Source organism: Danio aesculapii, chromosome 25 (assembly GCF_903798145.1).
Source record: "Danio aesculapii chromosome 25, fDanAes4.1, whole genome shotgun sequence".
In the NCBI taxonomy this organism is placed as follows: Eukaryota; Metazoa; Chordata; class Actinopteri; order Cypriniformes; family Danionidae; genus Danio; species Danio aesculapii.
Genome location: NC_079459.1, coordinates 10,472,920 through 10,484,992, shown reverse-complemented (window position 1 = coordinate 10,484,992; position 12,073 = coordinate 10,472,920). Strand labels below are relative to the sequence as shown.

The following is a 12,073-nucleotide window of genomic DNA, read 5'->3' as shown; positions in this document are numbered from 1 at the left end:
TTAATTATCTACATAGGTAATCAAAAGACATTTACTAGAAGTTACTTTTGTGTGCACATCCAGCAATGTTTACTTACATATATGAGATCATTCTAGATATATGAACGTGCATTCTAGAACACTTCTTAATGCAAAGCAAGTTCATAATCAAATGTAACTAAGTCTGTTCAAAACATTATTTAATAGCCATAAATTATGTTCTGTAGACCTGAGGTTCAGATCTTCCTGGAGAACTTCAAGTTCTTACTTGAAGACAAAATTTAGGAAATGTTTTTGTTCCTGATATTTAGTTTCAGACATAACTGCAGATAATATGTGTGTGTCAGATTTCAGTTTTTACAATACATGCTTCAATGTAACTCACAGAATATAAATGTGAGTGTGAGCAGTTAAATAACCTCTGGAACAGCAGTGGGCTTTTCAATGTTGGGTGCTGTCACAGTTAGGCATGCGTGTCATTTGGTGCTGCACCTCCAGCACCTGCTCATGCCTGCACACAGGTCTGAAATCAGTAGGTTGTGAAATGAAACTTCTGGCCACACACTACACTTAACGAATTTACAGCACTGAAATTTAGGCAACTGAAATTGGCTACCTGTTTCACTAATGAGATTGTACCAGACAAAAACATAAAAGTAATGCATAATAAAAAATGGTAAAATATTTCATAGATTTAATGTAAACAAACAAAAATAAAAAATATTAAAATATTTCATAGATTTAATGTAAACAAACAAACATTAAAACAATTTTAAGAAATTCTCTCAAACATTTGCCTTACAACTACAATTTATAACACTACTATGACAAAGAACATCTTTTTTTTTTTTTTTTTTGCTGATGTCACTTGTGTTTCAAACTCCAATTATGAGGGTTTGTCTTTTTCGACCGTTCAGCTTTAAATTTTGTATCAATGATGTTTCAACGTTGAAACAAAAACAGACAATTTTTCACATTTGAAGGTGGTAATATGCCAGTTGCATACGTCTTATGCATAGACCTCATGATTTTTTTTTTATTTGAGCTCATGTGAATGACAAAAGCAATTAATAAACAAACAAAAAAAATCTATTTAATATGTTAAATACCATTTAAAAAGGGCCTTAGGGGTTTTGCAAATTGACATTTTCTGTTTCTGATTTATAATTTCTTTTTTATATAAATATTTTAATAATGCCAAGGGTGAAAGGGCATCGACTACAAAAAACATATGCCGGAGTAATTGACAGTTCATTTCGCTGTTTGGGACTAAGTCGAAAGATAGTTAGTGAGTGAGTAATGCCAAGGGACTATTCAAATTACAATTAAAAAGTATTAAAATTACATATCATAAAGTGATTTTACATTTAAAGCATGAATTACATACGGTGAACAATGAATAAATCATATAAAGTTACAAAATAATAATGAAAAACGTTCAATACATTATTTTAACAGTTTTAAGATTATTGAAGGATAAAATAGTTTTGATAATACTGTTAAACAAAATAATAAATAAATTGGTTCTGATGAGTGACGAATATCCTATGAAATTTTGCAAGAAGTAATTTAATTATTTATTTATTAATAAATTGTGAGTTTATGTCATAATACATATTTTTTACTCTTCTAAATAATAATAATAATAATAATAATAATATTTATGATAATACATTTATACGTTAATAATGTAATGTTAATTAATTAATTAATCTTTTTTTGTATATTAAAGAAGCCAAGCAAGACATCTTTAAAAAAACAAATAAGAACTCCAAAGCATATTATGATTAATAACATTTAAAAATTAAATCCTAAATAGCTGTGTGTGTTGATTTATTTTTTTTAAAAAAGGGCATTTTAACCTTGCTGACGTCGTTTAGTGACTATCCAATGGCGAAGGCTTGCTTTTGAATATTAACAAGAGTGCCTTCACAGTAGTAGCGTTGGTGGATTCGCAGACCGGCTACTCAACTGAGAGCAAGCTGCACAGGCGAACGCGAGCTGTGCAGGTCTTCGCAATGCCAGTCGGATTTTAAAGCACCCGGTTCACCCTGTAAAAAGGAAGGAATAGGACATATTTAAATATCCCCTTTCCCACTCAAACCACAGACTATCTGGCTGATACGGACTGGAGAAAGATAGAAGCATCGCTAAATTGGAGTAAAGCGCGTCCTCCGGTGCAGCGCAGATTTAAGAGGATTGCTGTATCCCAATAACTGCAACGCCGCGTGAAGTGTGTTTAGACGGGAAACATGTCATTGTCTGGGAAAGAAAATAGCACTACCCCTCATGCCAATTACGTGGGACCATACCGCTTAGAAAAGACCCTCGGGAAAGGACAGACAGGTTTGTGCTTTAAGGCATTTCAACTGTAATATGCATTGCTTTTGCCATTGGATTATAATCTTCAAGTAAGAGGAGTCAGGAGTCCAGTTGATAATGTTTGTTGGTTATATGCTGTTTTGCATGACGGGCAGGTGGATGCATCTGTCATTGATTTGTTTCCGTGTTCACTAAGATTAAACCAAATAGTCTCTGCAACCTTCAGCTTGGCTGTTGCAGCACTGGAGCATGTATGTGTCCTTTTGAACTTGTCTACCTGAGTTTTAGAACATGCATTAATGCATGCATGCTAATCACTCACTGACCAATAGCTTGAACTTTTCTAAGAATAGCTGGAATGGTATTTATACCTGCATCTTTACAGGCGTATGATTTCGTGCCTGAAAGTGTTCAGTTAAGAAATTCAAAAAAATAACTCCCACAATTGTTTTCTGTCTATCCATCTATCCATCTATCTATCTATCTATCTGTCTGTCTGTCTGTCTGTCTGTCTGTCTATAAATGTCTATCTTAAATCTGTCTATCTTAAATAATAAAACATTTTTTATTAAACACTAAATGTTTATTGTATACCGCAATTTTATATATTACAAATTATATATACACTTTTTTTTTTGTATAATTTTGCATACAATTTACATAAAATGTCACATCCTGATTATGCGAGGCTAAAGTGGAGCACAATCTGGCGGGGCAGCAGGAACTATCCTACAACTGCACAAGGAAAGTGACGCAACACTTCATTGCAGTTTCGGCCTTATTTGCCATCCCCAAATTGTATAATGATGGATATTTTCCCGTTTTTCTTTGACCCTTTCACTAGAGGAACTTTAGTTGAGGCTTTTTGGATGATGGCTGTATTGAATTTTAGGTTGACTGGTGGATATTAGCTGAAATTAAAATCTTGCAACACACAGAGCAGGCTGTTTGCTTAAAAATGAACCTTGGTGGTTTTATAAGTGGCGTTCAGCATAAAATATTCTGCCAGTAATTTGCACAAAAGTAAAAAAATATATATTTTTTTATCATTGCGGTTATGCAAACAGATTATGCAAAGTTCATATAAAGACATGTTTTTTATTTATTTTAATTAGTCTGCACAAGCACCTCTTTATGAACAAAAGATGAAATGCAGAAAATGAAGACAAAAAGCATTTAATTCTCAGTGTTTGAATTTAGGGAAAACTAACTGTATGTTAAACAAAAACATGCTGACATGTAGCTAATATAAAAACATTACAAAATTGGTTCAGTATACTGTTGACATTTCACAGTAAATAAGAAACTAACATGAACTAACCATGAAAACTCAAAAATTGTCTCTGCTAGTAGGGGAGATCGAAGCACAAAATAACGCAGGGTTAAATATAACACAGAGAAAGTGAAAGTATGAACGTAAAATCTTTTATTGTTTTGATTACTGTGATCTAGGCTAAAAGATGAAATCATTTTGAAAGATGTAAGAAATGCACAGTGACTGCTAGCCAGTTTTGAGAAAAACATGACACAGCAGGGTTAGTTGTAACAGGGTGTTACAATTAAGCCACACACTGCTGGACACCAACTAAACTAACAAAATAATTTTTTGAATTTTGAGTGTAATTTTGAGAACTTTTTAAGTAAAAGTTTTTAATAGAAAATATTGTTTTAATAGAAAAACAAATAATTTTTTGCTAATAATGCAAATAAATACATTGTATAATAATTGATAAATGGATAATAATGCAAATAGATTCAAATGTGTTTATCTAATAAACAAATAAATACATAAACATACTGTTCTATGTAGAATAAAAAAGAAATGAGCCAGTTACTGAGGAAATATAGCTACTATTTAAAGTAAACTGAATTTAAATTAATTGTGTGAAATCTGCCTTTAAATGCATGTGTTACAACTAACCCACTGTCTGTTACAACTTGCCCCGTAGGTGGGGTAAATAGTAACATTTTTACTTCTGGCACTTTTGGCAATACTGCACAGAAACCATAGGTCCGGCGATCACAATTCCAGTGCTTATTTGTCGGAGAGGCTTGTGTGTTGTTGGTAAAAAAATATGATTTGTCTGACCCTGTTACTTTGTTCATTATTTGACCAAAACCAAAAAGTGTTACTTTGTGCCCCGCTCTCCCCTATTATTTATTTAATTAGCGAAGAATGAACAGCATTTTACAAAATAACATTTATTCATATTTATTTAATAATATGTATTGCATTTTTTTTTTATTTAATATGTTAACCAACATTAACTAATGGAATCTTATTGCCGATATTTTGTGTGCATTAAGAAACTTTAATGTGTCCAAGTGACCTTTCAGCTGTTGTAAACCAAAATCTGTTACAATGAATCTTTAGGCAACAGCTTAAATGTGCTCTCCATGTCTACCACATCATCATATCTGCAGGATGCTTTTCGGATAGTTGAAATCATATTTAATGCTACAGCTTAGCATTACTTAACTCACTTTACAGGTATCATCTAAGAATTTAAAGACAATTAATCAGTGATTTTTTTTTTTTTCACTTCCTCATGCAAGCTGTATCTGTGGTTAGCTGTTATTTATAGTGTAAAGTGGAAGGCCTGGGCTGATCCAGGCATCCTGCGCAATGCCATATTCATTATGTGATTAGGATCCGACACAAACACACGTGTGTTTGTAATCCCTCATGCTAAGTCTCTGGCTCACACAGTCTTTCACGTGGACTTGTTGGACCATGCATAACAGTGACAAACTGAACTAAAAGAAAGAAGTTGGAACTAGGAATAAAGCTGCATATTTGACTTTATACAACAGTTCTGTCTGATTCTCGAATCTGATTGGCTGATAGCCGTTTGATATTCTGCAATAACAGCACTTGTACAGCACTTCTGTATTATTCCGCCCACATAGAGTGACAGCAGATCAATAAACTCACTACTATTTGACAAATGTTGCAGATGTTGGACAACATAATGTACTTTTAAGGCCTTTTTAGAAAAGAATGTTGTTGTATAGATTGAAACTATGCAGTTTTATTATAAGGATAGTGCCTATTTTAAATATTTATAATTTTGGAGCTACAGCACGTCGGCATTCACCAATCTGTCATACTGTGCAGAGCAAAGACGTTTGACGCTCTGCCACAAGATAGCGACAGAAACTGCATGATAAGCGTGCCCTTAGCGTAATTTCGAACTACAGCTGGTCAAATCATTATAAAACAGGTAAGTTAAGGGAAATTCTAAGTTAATCTCTTATTTTGGGATGTTGTAGTGCTGCATTTATACCATAGTAATCTGATAGTGATTGCAACAGAGAAATACTGGGAAATGTCTCTGGACTGATGGCATTTCATGCCAGTCAGACTTAAAAGTGAAATTTATTTATAAACTAATTTCGAGAGGATCACGTGCTTATGATTGCTTGTAGCCAGTCCCGCATTATTCAATTTATGATTCACCAATTGCGACAATTCCTAAGCCACTATAAATACCCTAAGTTCCATATAACAGCCATCTTCATTTTGAAGAATCCCCCCTCCCCCCACTCCTCCTCCTTTCCTATATAGGTGGCACTGTGGCCCAGTGGTTAGCACTGTTGCCTCACAGCAAGAACATCACTGGTTCTAGTCCTTACCAAGTCAGCTGACGTTTCTTTGCGGTGTTTACACATTCTCATCGTGCTCACGTGCGTTTTCCCCGGGTTCCCCGGTTTCATCCCACCGTCCAAAAACATGCAACTTAAGTTAATTCACTAATCCAAATCAACACCATAGACACTGTCCTAGTAAGTAGTTATCTCTTAAGAGCAATCATTATCTGTCAGAACAGCAGATTTAAAATGAATGGCATAAGAAAGTAGTTCCTCATACAAAAGGAGTTTTAGACTCACCGTGTTTGATTTTCTTATTAATGTACAGGATTATGCCTTTAAACTGTTGTATAAATGCAATATCACATATAGCAGTGCGATATGACTGTATACTGTCACTAGTGGTATATTGTATATCACCATTGCACGCCTCCCAACCATGCCGATATACAGCCATATTGCACTGCTACTCGTGTGATATTGCTAATGTATCCTTTACGGCTTTTTTTAAGAAGAATACTTTAAGTTAGTGTGTAATGGAGTGAATATCTTTGGTTTTCTTTGGAGTATGTTGGTGGCTTATTTTAACTTATTTACTTCAATTGCGCAAACAATAAGATATTACGGTATATTTAGTGCTGTTGTGTCATTGCAGGGGGTGGAATAGTGTGATTTTGCTACAATGACACCGCTTCATTACAAGTTTTATATTTCCACTTCACTTCGCTGATCTAACACAGGCAGTTAGGTTTATGGAAGATGAATTACACTAACAATTGAAGTCAAAATTATTAGCCCTCCTATGAATTTTCTTTTTCAAATATTTTCCAAATGATGTTTAACAGAGAAATTATTTTTTCAAAGTATTTCCTATAATATTTTTCTTCTGGATAAAGTCTTATTTGTATTATTTCGGCTCGCATAAAAGCAAAAAAACAAAAAATTAAAAAAAATTTAAAATACATTTTAATATTATTAGCTCCCTTAAGCAATATATTTTTTGATTGTTATACAATCCACTGTTATACAATGGTTTGCCTAGTTAACGTAATGAACCTAGTTAAGCCTTTAAATTGCACTTTAAGCTAAATACTTGAAAATTATCTAGTCAAATAGTATGTACTGTAATCATGGCAAAGATAAAAGATGGAGTTATTTGAAATGAGCTAAAACTGTAATAAAAAATATTCTTCCAGTTAAACAGAAATTGGGGAAAAGAATACACAAGGGTGCTAGTAATTCAGGAGGGCCAGTAATTCTGACTTCAACTGTATCTATAAATTGTGCAGATTTGTTTAGAATGCATGTATATTTAGTTCTAATAAAACTGCTCCACTCAAGGACAAGACAACAAACATTGGCACTGTGTTGGGGTTTGTATTTGGGTCTGAGAATATCTTCAGTTATTCAGGATATTGAAATATAATTTGTAATATCTGGAACATTTTGAAATTATAATATTACTTTAATTCAATTAAGTAATTTAATTTGTAATTCAGTTAGAATGAAACCATGTCAAGGTTATGTTATTGTATTATTCAATTTTTTTGTACCACTTTCAACAACCAGTTTGGACAGTGTTCTTAAAATCTTCAGTGAGTAACTCTTCTTTTTCGTTTTCATTATTTGTATGAGCTGATTTTTGTGCAACTGTTTTTGGCTTTGTGCATGGTTGGACAAAAACAGGATGATTTTATTTCTCATTCCGTTCTGTTCTGTTGACATTGTCATTTTTAACAGTTTCTAGGCACATTTACTTGGCACAATAAAGCAATTAATGTGTTTATTCTCCTTCTCATTGACCTCTGAGCTGGTAAAAGCTCTTCCAATTTGATAGAGAAATTCATGATTTACATTTTTTTTTCAGATCAAGCATTTTAATGCGCAAAATTTGAATATTTTTCCATTAAGTTACTGTTGATTAGAATAGACATTCTGAATATTTGTGGCATTTGTGAAAGTTGTAACAATTAGAATTTGCAAAGGATTCAAATAAACCATCACACCCCAGAGCTGTTGGTTGTTGATTTTATAGCGGCGGTGCTTGCTTGGTTTAATTTTGCACAGTTTTTATTTATATTTTTTGGTAGCATGCTTGCCGCATCTGTATAGCCGCTAGGCTTGATTGAACCAAATATTGTTTACCAGTTTTAAGTGGTGTATGCAAGTGTGATTATGAGCACACTCAGGTGTGTATGCTGGATAAAATAACATGTTTTTACGTAGATGATAGATATTTGCACTGCTGCCTCACAGCAAGCAGGTCACTGGTTCGAATCCAGGCTAGGTCAGTTGGCATTTTTGTGTTTGCATGTTCTCCTCTTCTTCGTGTGAGTTTCCTCTGGGTGCTCCGTTTTCCCCCACAATCCAAAGACATATGCTATAGGTGAGGCTTTGGGTAAATAAAATTGGCCATAGTGTGTGAGTGTGTGAATGTGAGTGTATGGGTGTTTACACGCTGTGTAAAACATATAATACACCCTTTTTTTTTCAATTCAGTTCACCCTTATTTGTATAGTGCTTTTACAATGTAGATTGTGTCAAAGCAGCTTCACATAGAAGATTATAGTAAATTGAAAAAGTGTAGTTTTCAGTGTTTTAAGTTCAGTTCAGTTTAGCTCAGTTCAGTGTGGTTAATAATCACTACTGAGAGTCCAAACACTGAAGAGCAAATCCATCGGTGCACAGCTCTACAAGTCCCGAACTATGCAAGACAGTGGCAACAGTGGCAACAAAAAAAACTTCACCTATTGGCGAAAGTGAAGGATAAAAAACCTCGAGAGAAACCAGGCTTAGCTGGGCACGACCATTTCTCCTATGGCCAAATGTCTTGTGCAGAGCTGCAGTCTAGGCACCGGAGGCTGGAGAACGCTGGATGTCAGCGAAGCCTCGTCTGTCCCTGGAGTCTCACAGGAATCAGACACATGCTCTCTACTCCTTCATGACCACCACAGCAGCTGCACAGGATACGGCCTGGTCCGGAATTGTGGAAACCTTGGAATCATCTCTTCACAGGTCTTGGATAACATCAGTGGCACTGCATAATCTCTTGGGGCCTCGAGATGAGTATCCCCAGGTGGAAATATAGAATAAAGAGAATAGTTAGCATAGCTGCTGTTCATATGTATATAAACGAGATGCGTGGAGCACATTCATGCATCATACCACTATGTAATGCATTGAATGTATGCTTTACTAAATAAATAGGTCTTTAATCTAGTTTTGAACTGCAAGAGTGTGCCTAAGCCTCGGACATTATCAGGATGGCTATTCCAGAGTTTAGGAGCCATAAATGAGAAGGCTTTACCTCCATTACTCGACTTTGCTATTCTAGGTACTACCGGAAGCCCTGAGTATTGAGATCTTTAAGAGCGGGTTGGATTGTAGCGAGACAGTAGGTTGGTTTGATAAACGGGAGCTAGATTATTTAAAGCTTTATAGGTAAGAAGTAATATTTTAAATTCAATACGAAACTTTACAGGCAGCCAAGGAGGATAAAATACAAACTACAAAGAATAGTTTTTGTTTTTCTGAATAATACTGATAAAATAGTGACTTAACAATTTGTCAAGATAATTTACATGGCAGTGCCTTATAAAGCAGGTAAATTAAACCAAAATTAAAATGTAAACCTGTGTGTCAAGCTCGTAAATGTGCTTTATTCTACTAAAGAAATAAATGTCTAGGATGAGTGAGTAGATTTTTGAATTTTAGGCACACTGTCCATTTAAGTTTACTTTCTCGTTTTATGCAGTAGGTCTGTTGGCAAGGTTTATTGAGCTCTGTTTGGGGTGTAACCCAGCGTATCGGAGACTGCTGTTTTGTCGTCAGGTTTTTGACAAGTGCAAAAGCCCTGAAATTGTCACCGAATGATGGGGCTGCTACGCTCAATTTTCCTTCAATTCCAAGCACTATGAGAGATTTTTCTGTTTTCTTGGTCTCCTGTCGATCGTTACACTGATACACATCTGTGCTGCCTCTGTTTACATCCACAACACATTGTCAAGTAAATTTGATAAACAACATCATCAAGCTTGGTGCCATTTAACACTAGTTGTTCTTGAATTGCTGTTTTGATGGATTCTGAAGCACTCACCATAGCTTGATGCTATGTAAATACAGCAAACACTTTCTGTTCCACTGATAAGACAAAATGTACACTTGCTTCAATACACATCCACTGTATTGTTGTGGTAAATTAGAATAAAAAAAATGAATGAATACTTTTATCTAGAAAAAAAACACATTTATAATTCTATAAAATGTTTATATTAGAAAAAAAAGACCCATGAAAACATTGAGCGATGTGGGGGAAAAATGAGAAATGTTTCTTGAGCTGCAAATTTAAAGCAAGATATGACATAAAAGCTTGCAGTAATGGCTGATGACATTTTTTTTACATTAAAAACATTTAAATAGTGCAGATGAAGGGAATTCGCCCATATAAAAATATGCCAGAGTTCTTGGCAGTTCATTCCTGTAGTGAGGCCTGATAAATCAATACTGATTTTACTGTATATTTGCTCAAAATTATATACAGTCTTGTAACGATATTTACATCACCTAAACAATTTAATAATAATAAAAATAATATTTTATAAATATGATGATTTTTTTTAAGCAGGTGATTTATACATTTTTAATTACAAATTTAATACAATCTTTTTTAGTATTAAAACAACATTAAAAATACAGATCTATGCTATAAGGGAAGAACAATAGTATTGCATTAAGGGATACACTTGCTTGAGGTTTGGCTAGTTAGTTGATCTGCAATATTTTGAAATTCATTACTGAAATGTTCCGCATCTGAAATAGAACCACTGACTGAGAACAAGAAGTCATTGTTTAGTCATTTCCTCATCTCCACTTTTTTTTTTTTTTTTTTTTTTTTTTTTTTTTTTTACACCAAAAAGGTCTAATCTATTTAGTTAAGTCTAAATCTATGTATCTTTTTTTTAGGTCCTGGCTGTTTATTAAATTGGCTGAAGGGATACCATACCTCTTATAGGTTTTTAATATAATTGTATTAATTTATTTATTAGTTGCCTGTTTTATATAGACACACCTATGAATTTATCGTAAATATTTGTTGAAAATCTGCCTTTTAAGATTAACAACCACATTTAAAAGAAATATATACCTCTATAACTGTTATTTTTCTAGTATAGTTAATGAGACACAAACCCTTCGTGATTGCTATTCTGGCTCTCTGCTGTAACTGAAACAGCAGTTATTGTTTCATGGCAAACCTTTTAAACAGTGACATTGTTATATAATAAAATAAGAATTTAAAAAATTATAATAATAAAATAATAAAAAAGCATAGTAAAAGTAAATTAAATGTAAATAAATGTTGATTGACTGTTTTATTTGATAATTCTTTGATAATTCTTGAAGTTCATCATTTTATGTGTAACAAATGAAAAGCAAAATCATAAGCTGTGCAGAATATAGTATTGAGTCAAATGTCATCGTTTGTATACTGCATAATTAGGGAAGTACTGTAGGCCAGCCTTGGCAAAACTAGTGCATATATATTTGCATTCTCCATAATAAGTCCAGCTATAACAATAATACAGTATATTTGTTGCATTTTTGAAAATGATGAGCTGCATATAATTTCAAAGCAATTTAGGCCGAAACACTTATTGTTAGACATACAGTAGATTGAACCATAGTAGTTGCTTGAACAACATGCACACTGTAGAGTAACACCATTTGGTGACATCACTGTTTCTCACTAATGTGTGACATGAGTTGCCATGGGAACTTCTGCAAAGGCGAACAACACGCACATGTGTTTTGTTAACATATGTTATTTTTGCTTCAGTGTGCGTTTCTTAAAGTTTTTCTGCTCCTGTGTGTTGCAGTCCACTCGTGATTGCAGAATCACCCTTAGCTGGGAAGCAATTCACTTAGCTTTTAAATTATTTCATACATGGCGATTAAATCTTGCTGACCACTAATGGGATTCTCTCAGTAGGGTGCTCAGACCTCTCCCACATAATAACATTCAATTACTACAGCCTCTCTCTCTCTTACTATGCGTTTATGTTACCTTCTATTATAGTATGGCACCTCTTATGTGTTTTTGAAAGCATGTATGTTTTGGGTGTTTTAAATTGTGTGCTTCTTTTTTTGTAGACATGCTCATAATAAAATAACAAAAAAAACCTAT

At 33.9% G+C, this 12,073-nt stretch overlaps 1 protein-coding gene across 1 annotated transcript in view; it reads left to right on the top strand.

Annotated features, from left to right (window-relative positions):
- Positions 1-1,956: 1,956 nt before the first annotated feature.
- brsk2a (BR serine/threonine kinase 2a) overlaps positions 1,957-12,073 on the top strand; it is a 328,235-nt gene continuing 318,118 nt past the window's right edge. The window contains exon 1 of the mRNA XM_056451941.1: positions 1,957-2,325. Coding sequence (XP_056307916.1) covers positions 2,232-2,325 — 94 coding nt within the window. The 5' untranslated portion in view covers positions 1,957-2,231. The remainder of the gene's footprint in view (positions 2,326-12,073) is intronic.